Below are 19,919 nucleotides of genomic sequence, written 5' to 3'. Positions count from 1 at the left end.
GATTGAATAAAATAGAAATTACTTCATTAGGAAATAGAGATTATTTTATACTTTTTAGTGCATTTCGAAGTCGGTGTATCTTTTTTCTGAGAATTATTTTATATACTTTTGAGTGCATTTCGAAGTCGGCGTATTTTTTTTCTTAAAATTATTTTATTTTACGCTTTTTAGTGGAATGGGGAGAATTGTATAGGATACTGTGAGACAGTTCTTCATAATTAAGTAAAAGTTAATAACAATTTTTCGCTAATATCTCGAAAACAAAAGCTTTCCGTCAATTATGCAAAAGGAAAAAGTTGTCCAGAACCACGCCCCTAGCAACATATTCGAAGGACATTGAAATCGTTCGAAGTTGATTTCAAAACTTTTCAACAATTTTTCGCTAATATCTCGAAAACTAAAACTTTCCGCGCAATTTGTATACGAACAAAATTGTTCAGAATCATGTCCGTGATAAGATATTAAAAGCGCACTTAAATCGAGAAAAGTTTATTTCAAAAGTTGCCGGTTTTTTTGCAATAACAATACTTTGCAATTAAAAAATGAAAAATTTTTTGATAATGCTACCAATGGGGAGTCAGAACCTACCAGATGCAAAAGGTTTCGTTCCGATCGGTCCATCCAGCTAGGCGTAATGCGCGTACATACATAGAAAAAAAAAAAAAAATTATACTGATCGAATTGAGTAACCTCCTCCTTTTTCGAAGTCGGTTAAAAAATATTCCTTTCTTCCTGACCTTCCCTTCCAGTGCGCCTTTGGCGTGCTTCCCTGTGGAAGGGGAAGATGAAAGCCAGGGTGGGTGAAAATTGGATCCAAGGCGAAACTAAGAGTCCCAAGAAAACTGTTTTTCGTCACGGAAACCCTTAGTCTCAGCCGTAAATTAGAAAATTTTATTTCCATGAAGACTGTGATGCGAAAAATACAATCTACATGAATAGTGCGTTAGTGTTTGTTAATACCAATACTACCCATATGTTAGCAACTCCTTCGCAATTGCTTAACTTAAATTCTATTGAACATGTATAGGCGAAACTAGAAAAAATGTGCGAAAACGTGATATAACGTCGAAAGAACACTAGAAAGAAATATTAAAAAGAGAATAGTGTAATATAGAAACTGTCTTCGTTAAAAGTTTGCTGTTGTCAATGCCCGATATATTACGTGAAGTGATTCATCGGAAGAGTTATCCTACAAAATATTAGTTTATGAACTTTCTGCTAAAATAATTGTAGTAATAATTAAGTGTATGAATACTTTTGTGTCGGCGATTTCTTACAGTCCCATGAATTTCAAGTCATTTCAAGTTACTATGTGATGTTATTGTCTTCGGTTTTGGGTCATTTTTTGCTGTAAGTGTAATGCTTAATATACAGCTACATACGGTTAAATATACATAATAACATAGAAAATATATTGGTATTTTTATTTCTATACTAGGGGACTGTGCCCCTTGACTGCTTCGCGGTCCAACCCCCCAAGGCGCTTCGCGCCTATTTCGTGTGCATACACTTCCAAAGTGACATGGTGCGTGGACTGGAGAGGGTAGTGTGAGGCGTGATAGAGTTACGCGTGGCACCGTTACGTTATGATGATTTTATACTGTGTGACACTGTTATGTTATGATTTTATACTTATAGAGTATGATATATAACCGTGATACCGTTACGTTATACAAATACTTCTGTCCTCCACTGTATGTCACTCCATTCAGTAATAAAATGTCTTCAAATCACTGTGGGAAAATAGGAAAATGATCATTACCTTTACATGATATGTTTCAATGTAACGTTAAGTGCACGTTGCATAATGGCTAGTATAAAATACAGAGCAATTATTTCTTGAACATAAAGTGATGCCATATCTCAAGCAGCGTCACCAGTATTAACAGCCGTCGTTTTCTGCGACAAGTGGAATGTTTCTTACATATATATTGTATAAAAAAAAAATTTTCAATCATATTACTGCACAGTGTTGTCCGATTCCGTGTCGACGCACGTGATCTACGTCATGTGATTTTTCGTTAAAACGACGTTTCGGGAGGAACTTTTATATCAGAAGTTGAGAAAAGAACTATCTCAGAATGTCTGCAAATGGAGTTACGTGTTGTAATAACAAGAAGAGAAACTACGTGTTTTGAATCTACATACACCCGAAAATCACTCGTTTTTCTATTTTATTGATGGTAATCCCTGCTATACGGTAGTGATCGTTCGTTGTACTTCAAAAAATTTTGGTGTTTCTGTTGTACGAGTTTGTTATATGTACAGAGTAAGTAGAATTTGTCCATAGATTCCTTGAAATTCTAATTATTTACTAGGTTTTTTTATCATAACGCCAAGTTTATATAGAAAACTTTTCTTTTAGCTTCAATTCTATTTTCTCCTTTTGTATGTTCTTTCTGCCCAAGTTATTGCACTTTATCCAATCAACCATTGCTCAAATTTTAACAAGTCATATCAGGCAAATGAATCATCGTACAGAAATAAGGAAAAAAGCATTTTGAAAGTCAAAAATCAACAATTTCAGACTGTCCGATCTGAATATATATACAATGAATCAAAATTTATTGTCACGTCCTGCTTAGTCCTATTCTTCAATCTTCAATCATATTATTATCATATTATGAGATTATTTAAAAGAAACAAGTAATTATAGTAGTATCATGCGTAGCTGCGTTCGCATATTCAAAACTAGTAAACCTGATCCACATCTTAGTGGATAGATGTTTTATTCCACCTTAGAAAAGACTCTAAATTTTGTGAAACAAAACAATTTTCTGAATTACATTCATAAAAAATTTTTGTTATCTATCAACATTGGTATATAAAATGTTGACATATGTGACTTTTAACAACTGCACATTTGCGTAACGTTTTCAGCACTCAACAGTCTCAGAAAAACGACGAATCTCTTTAAAACGGCAGAATGTATATCGTAAATGTAACAATTTTTTACAGCTGCATTGAATAGTAAAAAAATTATTATAGCAAAATGTATATACCGCACGCTTTGAATGTTACTAAAAAACATTCCTGGCATTAAAGGTCAAATATTGAATAATAATCAGTTGACGGAAAGATTGAGAAGTTTAATAGTATAGTAAATAGTCAGTAAAAAACAAAATCATTTAAGTTTTCAACGTTTTATTACCATTTACTTAACATTAACGTTATTAAGAGTAAGAAACGTTCTTTAATACCATTCCTTCGTAACTAGTCGATTAATCTAAAGTGACGTTGATTATCCTATATTGTTTAGACAGAACACATCTTAATACGTTAGTTACTACGTCAGTTACCAATGACCGACACTGAACTTTCCATTCAAGCTGCATTGGTCATTGGTGAATGACAATATAAAATACGATATGAAACTAAAAAATCACACTGCTTTCGTAAATTATGAGTAATTCCAGGATCATTGTTGTACTGAAATATTACCTGAATGGATTTTTTGAAACAGTTTAAGCAAAAAGAATAAGCAATACGCACTTATAAGTACTGCGTAGCCTGACCGTGATTTCTTCATAAATGCGCGAGGCAAATAGCATGCTGAAATCCAAAGATAAAGATAACATGTGCGAACGATAAAAGTATTATATTTAAATATACATTGCGAATAAAACAGATCTTGTTGGTCCTGAATAATGATGTTATTTATAACTACAGCAATTTCAGCTATTTAGAGATCTGAGGTAAATGTTTTAACGTTATTATATAGTCGGAATACAACAATGGAGATATTGGGTATAAAATTTGCACCGTTGAATGTGCCGCTGAAACGGAGACTGGAAACACTATCAGTCACGCTATGGTTCTTCATAATGTGTTTTGGTCCTGTGCTTTCTTTTGTTATTATTGGCTATCTCCTCTTTTTTACCACGACTATACGCTACTACGTTTTGCTATATTTTTTGTGGATGTATTATGACTGGGACACGTGCAACAAAGGCGGTAGGAGGTAAGAGCTGTTATTTTCTTTCTTTATTCTGTCTTTAGTTTCTTATACTGGGTTACGTTAGTATCAAATATAATATTAAATATAATATTTTGGAGAAATGCTATGCATTTCTGGTAAGTGTATTTATGGTTTCGATTAGATAATTTAACCTATCTTCAGAATATTGTCGTAGGTATAATCAATCCAATTGTACATCATCCAATAACGCATAATAACGTAAAAGGTGAAACTGCTATAATAAATGTGATATTGATACTATTATTACTATATTATTATTGTAACGTCTGAAGAATGTTAAAGAACACTTTAATTCCAATTCATTTGATTGGATATTTATCACTCGTGAACAAAATTTTCAGATAATTCGTTATTAATCTTGAGAAATAACTCAAAACATTTTATCATAAATCAACGAAAGCTCTTTGTCTTAATTTCAGTACGAAATTGACGAATATGGTGACAAAATCCCGATGGATCCAGCATGTTTTCGATTTCTTTCCCGTGACGTTGGTAAAAACCACCGATTTAGACCCAAATAGAAATTACCTACTCTGCAATTTTCCTCACGGGATATATGCTTCAGGAGCAGTGGGTTCTTTTCAGTGTGAAAGTAGAGGTGCTAAGACATTGTTTCCCGGTTTGCTACCTCATGTTGTCGCGCTGTATCAAATGTTCAAGATCCCCATCTTTCGCGAGATCGCTCTCGCCATGGGTGCGTGCTGTCATAAATAATTACAAATTATTTGTTTACAAATACTGTTGACTTGTCGTATTGAACGTTTCCATAATCAACTCAATTTTACACGTCACAAAATAGACGCAATCATTGAGAAATCATAAGACTACTGAAAATTAATACACTCTATCACATCCGAGTTGTATATGCTATCTTGCGATTGGACATCTTATTTGCGTGCTATAAGAAATTGAATTTTGCACATTGTTTTTTTTTAACTAGATATATTATGATATTGTACGATTTGTAATAACAGTGTATCAACAAATTATTACAGCCACAGAACAAGACATGTGGAATACGGAATTCAATGTAATAAGACAGATTTCTTGATCGTCTACACGGTATTAACCCGTATATTTGTAACTTGCAAACACATTCAGTGGAGGACAATAGTATTCGTACAATTAATTATTACTACAATTATTTCAGCAGAAAGTTTATAAATTAATATTTTGTATGATAACCCTTCCGGCGAATCATTTCACGTAATATATTGGGCATTGCCAACACCAAACTTTTAACGAAGTTAGGTTGTATATTACACTATTTTCTTTTTAATATTTCTTTCTAGTATTCTTTTGACGTTATATCATGTTTTCGCACACTTTTTTCTAGCTTTGTCCATACATGTTCAATAGGACTATTGCTACTAACAACCACTGACGCACAATACATATAGGGTGCATGTTACGCGTCATAGTCCTAGTAAAAAGAAATTCATTTAATTCATAAATCTAATTCATTCCAATCTATCTGCATTATTTTGTAAATTTTCTTTTAAAATATTTAAACATAAATGTTTATCAATTATTTTATCTGTTATTACTAAATTGTCGCCTCCAGAAGCAGCAATGCATCACATTTCTACTTCCGCGTTTCGCCGTTGTTTGCATATATTTTTGAAATCCAATTCACTAACAGCTTTCTTCCATACATTTTTACTATTGTCCGACTTCAAAATATTAAATTTTAACTCTTCGGAAAATACTACGTTTTTCCACAAGTCGTCTGTAGCATTTATATATTGTTCCGCAAATTCTACCCTTTTTTTGTTTACTTGCTTATGAGTGGCTTCTTCCTCGCAACTTTACTGTTATATCCGTCCCGATATCGATCACTTTTCGTACTGTTTTAGAATCAATTTCCTTCAGCACATATTCTTTAAGGTGTGATGCAATTTCAAATGCACTAGAATCTGTTTTTTTTTAATAGTTCAGACGATTTTACGTTTTCCTCTCGTAGTTAATTTTCGAGGTCAACCGGTTTTTTTTTTATTTCGCAATATTCCTTCTTTTCTATACTTGTTTATAATACTTTGTACAGTTGATCGAATTCTTTTTAGTATTTCTGATATATTCCTATATGATTTAACTTCTTTGTGTAACCATATAACAATTTTTCTTTCGTCTAATGTTGTTTCTTTGCGTTTTCTCCCCATATTGCAAATATGAGTGTTAAAGTGTACTCGCCATGATTACTACTGACTATATTAACGTAACATCATGTTATGTAATGGTTACATTCCTCAGAATGACCTGCTATCGTAACTGTTGTATTTATCATCATAAATGATAATGTACTAATACTTTCCTCTTTCACTGTATATTTTGTGAAAATAATACGAAGAATTTTCTAATATCACTCTTGTTCGAAAACTAATCACTTAAATTAAATATCGTGGTTTCGTGTAACTCTCATGATATCATCACATATGTATTGTACATATTGCTAGGATATATTTGGGAAACTTACACTATCCTTCATCACCCTTCAATCGAAAAGCCGTAAAACGTAAAACAAAAAATCGATTTACGTGAAGTCTATTGACTTTTATTAAACACATCTAAAGGTTAAATGCGTTAAGAAATAATCGTTATTGTATATTTATATGTATGACACTTTTATTTGTTCATAATAAAGTTATAGTTAACTCATTGAATTTTTATTACAGTTATTCGTCAAATTCTGCAAATGCATTTTAATTTCATTGTATTATAGGTTTCGTCAGCAGCAGTGAAGAAAGCCTGGACTATCAGTTGTCGACGAAACCTCAGCCGCCATTCATTGGAAGACTAATTGTTCTCATCGTCGGTGGAGCAGGGGAAGTATTGGAATGTTCGCCAGGAACAAATCGTATTATCGTATACCAAAGAAAAGGATTTGTGAGAGTGGCACTGAAACATGGGTTAGATTATTTGCAATCTCTTTTAATTAAGTGAAACAATTAAATTCTAAATAGTTTTCATGAGTAATCCATCACTGACTTTAAAATAATATTCACAATAACCTTGACGAAATAGCAATTATCTTTACATGATTGAGCTATTATTACCATTTGTTAGGAAATAACTTTTAATGCACAATTACGATATTTATGTAAAGACCAGTATCAATTAACCTCTTAGGAAGGGCTGAATTTTACAATGAATAAATTGTAATAATCGTAAACGATACAGCAGTACATGTGAGACGGATAATGCTGTTCTCTACGTGAGGACATTAGCATCAAATTATAATTTTGGATATACTTCCGATTGACTTCCATGGAATTCTGTGCTGAAATTTTTGTTGCATATACTACTTTCCACGGGCATTCTATATCCATTGTCAAAATCAATGTATCTGTAATGGTTTGTTAGCTATTCATATTTTAATGCTTCAGTTGCTTATATTATTGTTCAGTGAATCATTAATGCAAAGCGAAATACACAAATCAAAACATGACCTAACATAATTTATCGCCATTAATACACTGAACGCGATGCCGATTTTACTATGCTTTGCACTTGGCCGGTAGCGAGCGAATATTTAGCAACCAGCGCGATGTTTGGGATGAGGAGAATAAACCGAGGACTACTTTGTTTCACCTTATTATGTTTCTTTTCAACTGGGACGGTGATGGCGTTACAAGTAGAATTTTTTACAGATTTCCAAGGAAAGAAGGAAAGGATTATATTAATATTGGAATGAACTTGAAGTGTGAACATCTGCCGGACCATAAGAGACCCATTGATTTTGACAACGAATATGGAATACTCATGGAAACTTGTATATGCAACCAAAGTTTCAGCACTGAACTCGATGGGAGACATTTGGAAGTACAGCCATAATTTTTCTCAAAAACATGAAACACATATTTTAACATATATATTATATTTTTGATAATTCGATTTTTTACAAATTCCACAAAATATGTAAATATTTCCAAATGTTTCTACTTTTTTACATGTAATGTACATATGTGAGATTTGTTAATATGTACTCTTACAAAACGTTGGGCAGACAAAACAGCATAAATTAAAACATATAAGTATGATTATACCACCAATAGTAGGGTGGCGTGCGTAAGACGTTAATAATGATAGCAGTTTTATTAGAATATTTGCAATTATTATCAGTAATCCAAATTTAAAAATGCATTTAAAATTCGTCGAAAGTAACGTGATAAGAATAATCTTAAAATAAACATTAGTATTCTATCTGATCGATGAAGATGCTCGTAAATGGAACTACATATTCATATAATACTCGTCAATGAATTTTTTCTTTCGGTGTTTCTTTAGGACACCATTGATACCGTCCTTTTCGTTCAGAGAAACGGATATATTCGACCAGGTGAAAAATCCCTGTTTAGCGTTGGTTCAGCAATATTGTCGTAAAAAATTGGGATGCGTACCTGTGATTCTGAAGGGTCGTGGATTGTTCCAGTATTCTTATGGTTTTGTTCCGCATCGGGTGCCTATAACTACCGTTGGTAAATATCTTTTAATCATTCTGAACAAATTATATATTTTACGTGCATAATAATATTGATTAAATTTTGTGCCTTTTATTTGAGGAAGCCAATTCGATTTGTTAATACCTATTGCAATCGAAATGCTTATGTAGAATAATAATTGTTATTAAATGCAATTGACGTGATACACAAAACTACTCAAAGATTAGTGTGTATTGTCTATTTTTCATTTTAAAACTGAACACAAATAATGCCTTCATTTATGAAACGTTAAGAACAGAAATGATCTCTTGTAGAAGATTTTTACAAGTCTTATTCTCCATTTTTCAGTTGGCAGTCCAATAGAGATACCAAAAATATCACATCCTACAAAGGAACAGATCAACGAGTACCACAAACAGTTCGTCGAAAAATTAACGGAGTTATTTGAAACCCACAAGTATAAATACCTACCTGATGCAGATTCGAAACATCTCGAGTTCGTATAGTAACAACTGTCTATAGTAAAAATTACGTGCTAATAATATTTCAGCGAACAATTGTTGTTAATTGTTTAGCGGCCGGCAACGGTGAAATATGTACTCAAATAAATATTCTTAGTGTAAACGAATTAGTTCTTTTTATTCATACCAACGGACCCTGACCTGTTACAGCTTTAAAAGTGAGATCTAAATAATTGTGTAGTGTAGTTTCTATAAATTTCATTCTAATGTACGATAGCGTGAATTATATAGCAGGCGATTGCGAACAATGACAACGTTGAACAATGTTTCTGATCATTAGTGAGAAATTGCAGAAAACGTCCACGAAACAGATTCGTGCGTTGTGTATATTCATTAGAGGTGACGAAGGTGAGCGCAATAATCAAAAGTGTTTATGATAATTGCTTTGCCGGACTTGGTTTTTGGGAATCTAAAGAGTTTCATCCAAAAGTAGTGTGCGCGCTGGTACCATTATGTTTGGAATATGCTAAACTTTGATGAAACATCAAATTTGTCAGCACATACTATATTCATATAAGTAAAACGTGGCTATTGTTCCGATAATTTCGAAATCGGAAGAGTATTCGGAAGACGAAGTAACGAATATGATTCAACAATGGCCGATGAATACGGATACGCGACTAGCATCCGCGAAAACAATATCACGGGTAGATATAGTGTTGGATATCGCTTTAGGTTAATCAATATATTTATTTCTTTAGATTAATCAGTATCTTTATCACTCTAAAATAGTCAATATTTTTATGTTCGAAACTAAATCCCGTCAGCTTTCCGTACACAATTAGTTACACGACCCTTAAACCCTTACTCACTGACTCTGAATAATACGCCTGTTTTCTTGACACCCTACAATCCCTATTCCTTGAACCCAATCCCTTAAAAGAACCTCCGAAGCTTCCCAGAACGTCTTTTAACATTATCATCTTAATACTCGAGTTTAGACAGAAGTTGAATCACAGCGAGATTCTAGATCCTAAGTGCTTATTGTAAACTGATTAATTAATTGGAATCTAACAATAGTTACACAAACGTTATACCGGAGAAACACCAGAATTTACGCTGTATTTTTTTGGCACTTTAATAGACGGATGGGTATCTAGTGGAAAGTTGGATCCGAGACACTGAAGGAAATATTTGGTTGGTCGAATTTATAAAAATTCCTATTCGTGGAAAATTGCTTAACGACTCTGACTAAATTATTCGTACAGAGCGAATAAACCATTATGACCTGGAAGAAGCTGAAATCTCTTATCATGGACGAATTTTCGTTGAATATAAACAGTGCGCAGTTACAGCAGATGTTGCATAGGCGAGAAATGCGATGGAAGGAATCGGTACACGATTACTGCGTGGTAATAAAATAAGTCATTGAGTGAAATTACATTGAAATCGAGGCTTACATTTAATATATCGTCGATGGAATTCTAGACAATCTCGCGAGCTACATGTGGCTCTTTGAAGGATTATTTGCAGCTCTCGATAAATGTACCCAAGTTCCCTTTTCATTTTTGTGCTATTGTATGTTAAAAAATTATTATCGTTCCGTACGTGTTTCAAAATGTCTTTGAAATTACTGACGACAAATATGAAAGACTAACAAGGGACATCACCAAGGTGTCACACGCGGATTTTAATGAAATTGATATATGTGGTAGCTTTTTAAAAATCATTTGACACGTATTTTTTTATATCTGCGGACATGCATGTTGAGGGGGTGAAAATAGCCCTCAAAATTCGGGGTTGAAAACACATTTTCTTCAATATCTCGGAAAATAGAGGATGTAGGAAGGTGAATTTTTTTTAAATTGTGTAGTTTTTAGTCAGAAATTTAGTTAGTGACAAAAATTTCGGGAGAAATTATTTATTTAAATAATATATTAAAAAATTGGACTTTTTTTCAATTTTTCACCCTAAATGCAGTTCGACTTTTTTGCAGATTTATATACGAAAAATATGGATCAAAATAGGGAATACGTGTTTTTGGAATTTTTTGTTTATTGCAATTTAGCAATAATTATTACATATACAATTTTCTCTTACCTTTTACGGAGAAATGAATTGAGATTTGTTTTCGAAGAGAGTGAGCCATTTTTATACGCTAATTTGTCACGTATTTAACAATTGGATAATATCAGATGTTTTTTGTTCCATCGGTAGCCAGGGAAGGTCCAGCGGGCAGGTATAAGTCCGCCGCGGTACCAGTCGTCGTAATACGGAACATAGATTTCTATGGCCAATGAAACTTTTAGCCGAAGGTATACTTTTATTTATTTGACTTTGTCAAAGCAACGTTGAACACAGTGGATAGAGTAATCGCTGTTTTAGATACGGATAGTCCTGTATTATTTTTCGTGGAACTTGAAAATAATTTTTTTTACGATTTCAGAAAGCAAAATAGCAACGCGCGAGATGAAGCAAGGGCGGTGGTGTTCCGCGCCAGAGCACCATCGCGTTAATATTAGCGCGATATGGAACGGCCGCTCTATTTTGCTTTTTGGCATCGTAAGAAAAACGATGTTGCAACTTTCTATGGGTGAATTTTAAAGGTGAAAATCTGCTCTATTGCGTGGTATAGTTCAATTTTCCACTAGACCCATACTTTTTAAGATAAATTGAAAAATATACGTAAAAATTGGTGCAAAATCCGTGTCTCTCGGCGTTCAATGACCATTTAAACATGTTTAAACATTCAGAATGCATAAAACGCAGATATCGTTGTATTCGGGAAAGTCTATAGAATCTTTTGATGCAAAAAGAATCTTAGTATTTTTTATAGTTACCTTACAAAATTGGTTTAAATTTTAAAAATGTGTTTTTTTTTCAAACTCAAATTTCTCAAAAACCTTACAAAATTGGTTCAAATTTTAAAAATGTGTTTTTTTTTCAAACTCAAATTTCTCAAAAACTGTGCGGGCTGAAGAAAAACAGGTTGCAGATTCGTAATCAGCGCGAAAAAAGCTATAAGAATCGCTGAACGAAAATAGAAACGCCAATTGGCTGTTGGACAGTTATAATCCGAGACAATTATGTATGTTTGAATATTGTATTCGAATGCTATGAATTAAATAAAAGTGGATCACTTCAAATGACCGTTGATTACAGAGATCTTAATAAATCAAAGTTATCAGATCATTTTCCAATTCGCAGAACAGATAATAAAATTGATTAATTACGAAATAATAATTATTTTACACAGTTAGATTTGAAAGACGGATTTCACTACATTCATACGAAGGAAAATTTAAATCAGATTAATTCATCTATTGCACAAATGAGACATGAATATGCACGTAAGACTCTTATCGAGTCGGACAGTCCTTCATTTTTCATGCGTTTTATTAACCATTTTTTTCGAAAGTTATTAGATACGCGATTGGGGTTGTAGGGATTTCGTGATTTAGGAATTTGGGGGGAAATGTAGGGATTTGGGGATTTTGGAAAGAAAATGGTTTATTTCCTTTCCTATCTCTATTTTCCGACAAGCTAGACGTGCCCTAAGCGAAAGTTTAATTTTAGAATCGAAAGGTTCGACGGGCATTATTATAAGTGGACGATCATCTAATGATCACTCGGCCAGTCTGCGTTTTCCCAGTTTTGACAACGCGACGCCAATTTTCCTGCTACAATTTGCACAAATTTTTCGATCATTTGAAGGAGGAGTAGCTGCGACAATTTGTTTGCTCGAATAATTTCTTTTGCTTTCAACAAATTTTGTTTGCGGGAATCCAAATTATTTACTTATACCTTTATTCTTAATGTTAAAACAGGTTTTAAATGTTATAGAAAGCAGTTGCTTAGACTTATGGTTGAGGAAGTGTACTTTTCTACTAAGTGAAATTGAAACTATTTCTAAAAAACCTTGACCACATATCAAAAGTGATAAATAATATGCTGACGTATAGATGTTTAATAGTCTTTTAAGTATATTCAGTGCATTGAATATTTATTTTAATCTCTGAACTCTTAATAAATACAAACCACATTCACAAGTTTTTAAAGTTATTTTTACAGACACGTTGCAAAACATTCTCAGTACGTAACAGTGTTAGAAAAACGATGAATTTATTTAACATCAGAAAATGTCTATGGAAATGTGACAATTTTGTTGACTATATTGAAAAGCGAATGCGTTATTGTAGCAAAATGTACACTACATATGCTATTAAAAAACATGGTTGACGTACGAGACCAAAAACATTGAAAAAAATCAGTTCATGGGAAGATACGCTAATTTTATAGTACGATAAGAAATTATTAGAAATGAAGTCATTTCATTTTTCAGCTTTTTAATACTATTCATCTAACATTAATGTTATAAGGAAGAAGAAATTTTCTTTTTATTAACATTCTTGTGTGACTATCTTCTTCTGCAGTTAGTGAGGCGCAGTTGTCGTCCGTCTGTAGGTAAGTCTCAAAATCTTTGAGGTCGATATGCCATTTTGACAAAATCTATGCAACAAATCGACCCCGGCGAAGAACCTGATAACTCTGACCTTTTAATCTGTGGACTTTTGTGCACCTCGTACAGAGTCAAGCTCAGAAACACCAAAACTAGGTAAATTATATTTGTTAGAGTTTCGCATAGATGAGGTTTACGACATGACGAGGGAAAGCGGTCACTTTTGATATCCTATAATTTAGTATCAGTGCCATCTGCGTGCCAGCACTACGATGGTACGTGACAATTTGTAGTTTTTAGCAGATTTATTTATTGCTGCACTATTCTTTAGAGTTTTTGGCTTCAGTGACACAGGCCATGTCATAAACCTCGAAGCCTAGAAGGTCAGGGGGCAACTCGGACCTAAAAAGTACCGTTTTAGGACACCGGGAACCGCTTTATGACGCACGGGGAAAAACCCAGAAATTTCCAAAGACTGCCGCCCTCCCCCGTGTAGGAAACCCCTGTTCCCCTGCCAGAAAGTACCGCGCTAAGGGCGCAATGGAAGGGAAAACCGGAGGTTTCAAGTACGGGAAAAAAGGCCAAAAAGTCAGATAGAAAAACAGAACAGTTACAGTAACATCAGAACATAGTAAGAGCAAATGTTGTAGCTTAGTACAATATTTTAGCATAGCAGAACTTAGAACATTACACAGATAAAGAATAAAAACAAACCCACTCTTTAAGTTAATAAACATTCATTAACACTTACACTTTGCTATAACCACGTGCATTTTTCTTAACGGCCCCAATCCGTTCATATTGGGTGGTCCTTCACCAGAACAGCACACAGACGGCACGTAGTGCAATACGAGGGCTCGAGCGCACCCTAACAATATTTAAGTGATACTGCCAACTCTAAAGTGCTTATTCACGAAATTGCCAGTTCACAAAATAGTTAAAATATGTAAGTAATAACGATACTGTGGCAGTAAAGCCATAAATTGTGTCGAAAGTTTTGAAGGTCCTTGAAGACCTAGGCTTACTCGAGCGTTTGTACGCGTAGGCCCTTGTTTGCCTTTTTAGGGCCATGTGGCTATTTTCTCCCTTGTAAGAGTCGTTGGAAAATTCGGCAGAATCGTCCTGACCTTTACAGCATACGCATCGCGCTTATTTATCGAGTTCAAGTTCACAGTTTTGTACTGATTTATTATTGTTATTCGTTATTGTTATTATTATTGTTATTGTTTTGTTAAATATAATTTGTTGTCCGTTACCCCGTGTCACAGTTACTTCACGTTATCCTAAAATACTAATGGGAAACTTCGAAAATCTGGAACGACAGCAATAATTTGAAATAGAGGGGAAACCTCAAATAGCTTTACAATTGCTATTAAAGGATATTGCTTTGTACAAAGATACGTGACCGATAGTTTTTCTAATATTACCAATAATATTTTGGACATAGTTCACTTTTTTTATTTATTTGTTAGCGAAAATAACATCCTTCTATCGAACACCAAACTTTTTAAACAACACTTTCTCGAAAAACAGTTTGTCTTCTCAATTTATGTCACTAATTTATGATGTTCTTCTTTTTTTTTTTAATTGAATGCTTAAGGTCACATGTACCTTCTTAGGTTACACTGTACAATAGCCAACTGATTTCGTAACGGCTACTATGAAATTCTTATAGATTTTTGCGAGCTGAATACGAATCTGAAATCCGTTTTTCTCTAGGACGTACAGTTTTGGAGAAAATTAATTTAAAAAAAAATTGCAAATTTTCACCTTTGGAAATTTTTTGTGCTTTTATCGTAGCAGCTATTCAGTGGCTTTTTACACGAGAAGAATCTGTGAATTATCCTGAATAAAACTATATAAATTGTTATTACATTGTAAATATTTAAATATGTTTAAATGATGATCAAAGTAAGAAAGACACCAAAAACGCACCAATTTTTTCTGATATTTTTTAATTTATTTAAAAAACTATGGGTCTAGGCGAAAATCTAACCATCGCACATGACAGAGCAGACATTTCTGCAGAAGAAGGCATCAAGCGAAGTTACAAAATCATCTTTGCTTTCTTTTTATAAAAGAAATAGTTCAGCAAAACACGCGTCGCTATCAGTGGTACTCAATGTTGGTGCGGCGCGGCAGTCGCCCTGCCTATTGTCTTGGAGTAACGAAATAGTTATTTCACGACTGCCGCGCCAACATTGAGTACCACTGACAGCGGCGCGTGTTTTGCTAAACTATTTTTTTTATAAAAGGAAAGCAAAAGTGATTTTGTAATTTCGCTTGATGCTTTCTTCTGCAGAAATGTCTACTCTATCATGTGGGATGGTTAGATTTTCGCCTAGACCCATAGTTTTTTAAATAAATTGAAAAATATCAGGAAAAATTGGTGCGTTTTTGGTGTCTTTCTTACTTTTATCATCATTTAAACATATTTAAATATTTACAATGTAATAACAATTCATATAGTTTTATTCAGGAAAATTCACAGATTCTTCTCGTGTAAAAAGCCACTGAATAGTTGCTGCGGTAAAAACACAAAAATTTCCAGTTGAAAATTTGCAATTTTTTTTTAAATTCATTTTCTCAAAAACTGTACGTCCTAGAGAAAAACGGATTTCAGATTTGTATTCAGCTCGCAAAAATCTATAAGAATTTCATAGTAGCCGTTACGAAATAAAAAAAAAGTCAAAATTTGTTGTACAGTGTTATTTTATGTGTGCACAATCTGTCGTTTATAAAATTCCAAATTCTTCTCAAGAAATAAAATATAGAGATGACAGAGAAAAATGGGAAATTGCTATAAATGATGAAATTAATTCATTATTAAAAAATAAAACTTGGACACTGGTACCAGAACAAAGTAGTATGAATATAGTTGATTGTAAATGGATTTTTACAATTAAAAATGATGAATCTGGTAAACCAGTAAAATATAAGGCACGTTTAGTTGCTAGGGGGTTCAGCCAAAAATACATGATAGATTATGATAAAACATTTGCCCTTGTCGCACGCATTACCAATTTTAGATTTATTTTAGCGTTTGCAAATCAATTTAATTTGTTAGTACATTATATAAATGTAAAAACAGCATTTCTGAATGGTAATTTAAAAGAGGAAATATATATGAAAGTACCTGAAGGAATTAAAAATAATGGAAATCAAGTATGTAAGCTAAATAAAGCAATTTATGGTTTAAAACAGGCAGCCAAATGTTGGTATGAAACACTTGAAAAGGTATTGATAGAAAAATGGTTTAAAAATTCAGCAGTGGATAAATGTATATATTTATTAGATAGAGGAGATATAAAGAAAAATATTTATGTAGTGTTATATGTAGATGATTTAAGGGCAGGATCCCGTTTTGGCTTATCTCCGAATCGATCGAAGCGACGATGTCTATGAGCGGAGAATACTAGAAATAAACAATCTGTAAACTAGACAACTCGCGTTGCGTCATCTATCGACTAGATTTACAAATATATCTAAACTCTATTAGCCACCTATTCCTATTCCTATTACCAACCAACTTTTGACAGACAAAGGACGCGAAGGCATCGTTGCCGGATTGTTACGCTGTTGCCATATCTATCAATCTATTTTTAGACGTCAAGCAAATTTTAGAAATACGGGCTCGAGCCAAGTTTCCTAATCCTAGCGAGTGCGACTCGAGAAAAGAGGGAGGGGATGATAAAAAATGTACTTGAGCCAAATGAAATATCCAATACGACAGTCGATAGCATATCAAAAAAAGACATCTTACATCAAGTTTCAACCCCTTATCTCAACCATGGGGGCAGTAAAAAGGGAAAAACAAAATTTCGGTTTTTGGCTTATTTTGCCTATTTAATCTCGTACAAAAATTCCGAAAAAATTCTAAAACATTGAGATTTACATAGCACACATTACAGAACTTTTTCACATTTTTATATTGCAAACTATAGTTGTAAAAAATGAAAAACCGCATTTATTAATTTTACGTCGTATCTGGTTATATTCAGAAACGTAAAAGGATAATGTAACAGCATTATTAGCGAAAGCGGTAGGACTCTTGCTTCGTAATTGGTGGATGTTTTCTAGTCGTTGGGATCGAATCCCCCCCGTTAGTTTTGTGGAACCCTTTAGTTTTTCATGTTATGTTTTTAATTCTCTTTTTTGTAATACTTTTAATATGGGTTGGGTTAGGTGATATTATCCATGATAGTTCCAGTACTATATTAAATACTATTGCATATATTATTATATACAGTTTCTTGATAATTATTCATAATTTTTTCAAATATATTTTATAATAAGGAGACGAATTGACGGGTCAATAAAGAAAATATAAAAATTCGTCGAAGGTCGTCATCGTTACGGTGATGCATCTTCTCCGTCGGAGATTTTGAGGTGGAGCACCGCACGAGGAGGTGGAAAGGACGAGCGGACTGACTTTTGAACCGCGAAGCGAACGAGTTGATTCTTTTTTCGTTGTGTTACGAGTTTACCTTTATTTTTAATTAAAAATATATTATAAAATTTCTTGTTATATATTGTAATCCTACAGAATTAACAGCCGGCAAGAGGTAATGTGTTATATTATTTTCTGTTATATAAATTTGGTGCAATGTGATTCGTTTATTACGACACTTAGAAAACAAATTTGCAAGAAATTGCGTAGGTAAACGCGTAAGGTCGGCTGCTACGATTCTTGTGGTCCTGAGTTCGATTGCGGCAACCGAGATATCGCACTTTTTTCTCTCTCCAATTCCATAATATTATATCGTAAATGAGATTCGATGATTCTAATAAATGAATTGTGGAGAATAAAAAATTCTCCAAAATCTAACGATTAAACATTTTTATTCTTGCACCACAGTCTATTGTAAGATTTTATTTTGCTTTGGTATATGCACTATATGATATAAACTTATATTTAGTCTAGCTGTAAGGATTTCGGTGTGTATGAAATGAGATAATGAGTTGTTTGCTTGAGTTCGATTGAATGCTGCGTAGCGTTTGCGAGAGGATGTTTAGATGATCGGATCGAGTGTCGCGTTGGGTGTCCGAGTTCGAGGAATGATTCCGGGCGAGAATGCGTCAGCGTGTGTGGCGATGAATGTTTTTTCGTGCGAGTCAGTTCATCACTGTTTGCGGAAGCGAATGGTCGAAGACCATCTCTGTTAATAAAGCACGGAAAAGTTAAAGGTGGAAAATTGAGATTTCTATTTTCCCTGAACAGTTGAATTACGTGATGCGCGCAATGCAATGCGCAGTGTCATACCTTGTCCCGAAAATTGTACGCAGTTACCGACAGTTTCGTATTTTCATCGACGTTGTAGGTAATGTGGCCAAAACCGCGACAACATGCGACTAATACTACAAGCGCTCCAAGTAGATAATCGTGAAACTATAATTGCATGGCGGAACATCGTTGACAGGCGCCGGTGTGCAAAATCGTATTTTTAAACTAACATCTTTCAGAAGTGATAAATTGACAAAATATGGACCAACCCGACATCGTACCATTACAGTAATGTCGGGCTGCTATCGTTTTCGGTGAGTAAATCTCTAAATTTTGCGTAAAAGCGAAAATACGGCGCAACGTGTCTAGGAGCGGCCATCTTGATTGTCAAAATTTATATCTGTCTCACGTGTACCTCCGAAGAATTTTTCGTTTTATTCAAAGTGTGATGTTTATTGACGTAAAATCGATAGCAGCCCGATATTGTGGATAGCTAACGATGCTAAAGTTATCCTCAGAAAGTGAATTTATGCAATTTTCGAGACGTTAGTTTAAAAGTACGAAATCGGACCTCTCACTCGCACATCGCCTATACGTGCATGCGCCGCTATGTGTTAGTATACTGTACTAACAGTATACTACTAATACGCACAGTTACTGTACGATTGTTCTTTACGTAATACGCGGCGCGCTGCGACTATACGGGCGATGTGGCTGCCCGAAGTCAATAAAGGTCGTAAATCTTTGCCCGATTTTTTAATCGACAACGTACCGAGTATTTCCCTACGACCGTTTAAAGTGTTCGGGATAGTAGGTGGTGTCTTTGAAAAATAAAGTCTTGTTTTCTTGAAAAACTAATAAACTATTTTAATATTTCGAAGGAAACACTTATAACTAAGATAGAAATTTAACAAATGTAACTGTATTGTATACGTGTACTGTTAAATGTTAGAATGTATGTGGACGATTTTTGAGATAGATCTTTACTGTACGACAGTTTTTCCAAGAGTCATCCTGCAAGATTTGTTTTTAAGGAGGAAAACTAAGGAAAGCTAGGAAATGTGAAAACTGTTCTGATTGGCTTTACTGTTTGCCAATAGTATCGCTTAAAAAAGGACATCACCCTACCCCGTGTGCCCTTAGCGCGATCCGTGTGGAGTACGGTGGGCCTTGTGAAGGTGGAAAAAGAAAGCGGACGTAAGACAGAATTTCCGTTGGGTTGTCAACAAGGGGACCTGGTTTATGTCTCCTAGGCCCTGTCCTCGGACCCTCAGGAAATTCACGTTTATGGCATTGGCAATTAGCTGTTGAGACCGTCGAAAGAACTTGGACATCGGAATCGTAAATTTAAAAATAC

General features: G+C 34.0%; 1 protein-coding gene across 7 annotated transcripts; it reads left to right on the top strand.

Moving 5' to 3' along the window:
- The first annotated feature begins 1,753 nt into the window (after positions 1–1,753).
- On the top strand, positions 1,754–9,046 carry LOC100879800 (2-acylglycerol O-acyltransferase 2-like). 7 transcript variants are annotated; one of them, XM_076541293.1, is made up of 7 exons: positions 1,839–2,269; positions 3,464–3,578; positions 3,670–3,961; positions 4,399–4,673; positions 6,699–6,885; positions 8,264–8,454; positions 8,767–9,046. In XM_076541293.1, exons 3-7 carry the CDS (start codon positions 3,735–3,737, stop codon positions 8,922–8,924), a joined length of 1,038 nt encoding a protein of 345 aa, XP_076397408.1. In that variant the 5' UTR covers positions 1,839–2,269; positions 3,464–3,578; positions 3,670–3,734; the 3' UTR covers positions 8,925–9,046. The 7 variants fall into 7 exon arrangements, 6 of the variants coding, with proteins under 6 accessions (XP_076397408.1, XP_076397409.1, XP_076397406.1 ...); XR_013041009.1 differs by adding an exon at positions 7,627–7,798 and having other exon boundaries at positions 1,754–3,961; positions 8,767–8,907; XM_076541294.1 differs by lacking the exon at positions 3,464–3,578 and having other exon boundaries at positions 3,722–3,961.
- The last annotated feature ends 10,873 nt before the right edge of the window (positions 9,047–19,919 follow it).

The sequence above is a fragment of the Megachile rotundata genome, chromosome 16, assembly GCF_050947335.1.
Source record: "Megachile rotundata isolate GNS110a chromosome 16, iyMegRotu1, whole genome shotgun sequence".
NCBI lineage: Eukaryota > Metazoa > Arthropoda > Insecta > Hymenoptera > Megachilidae > Megachile > Megachile rotundata.
This window is presented reverse-complemented; position numbering and strand designations above follow the sequence as displayed.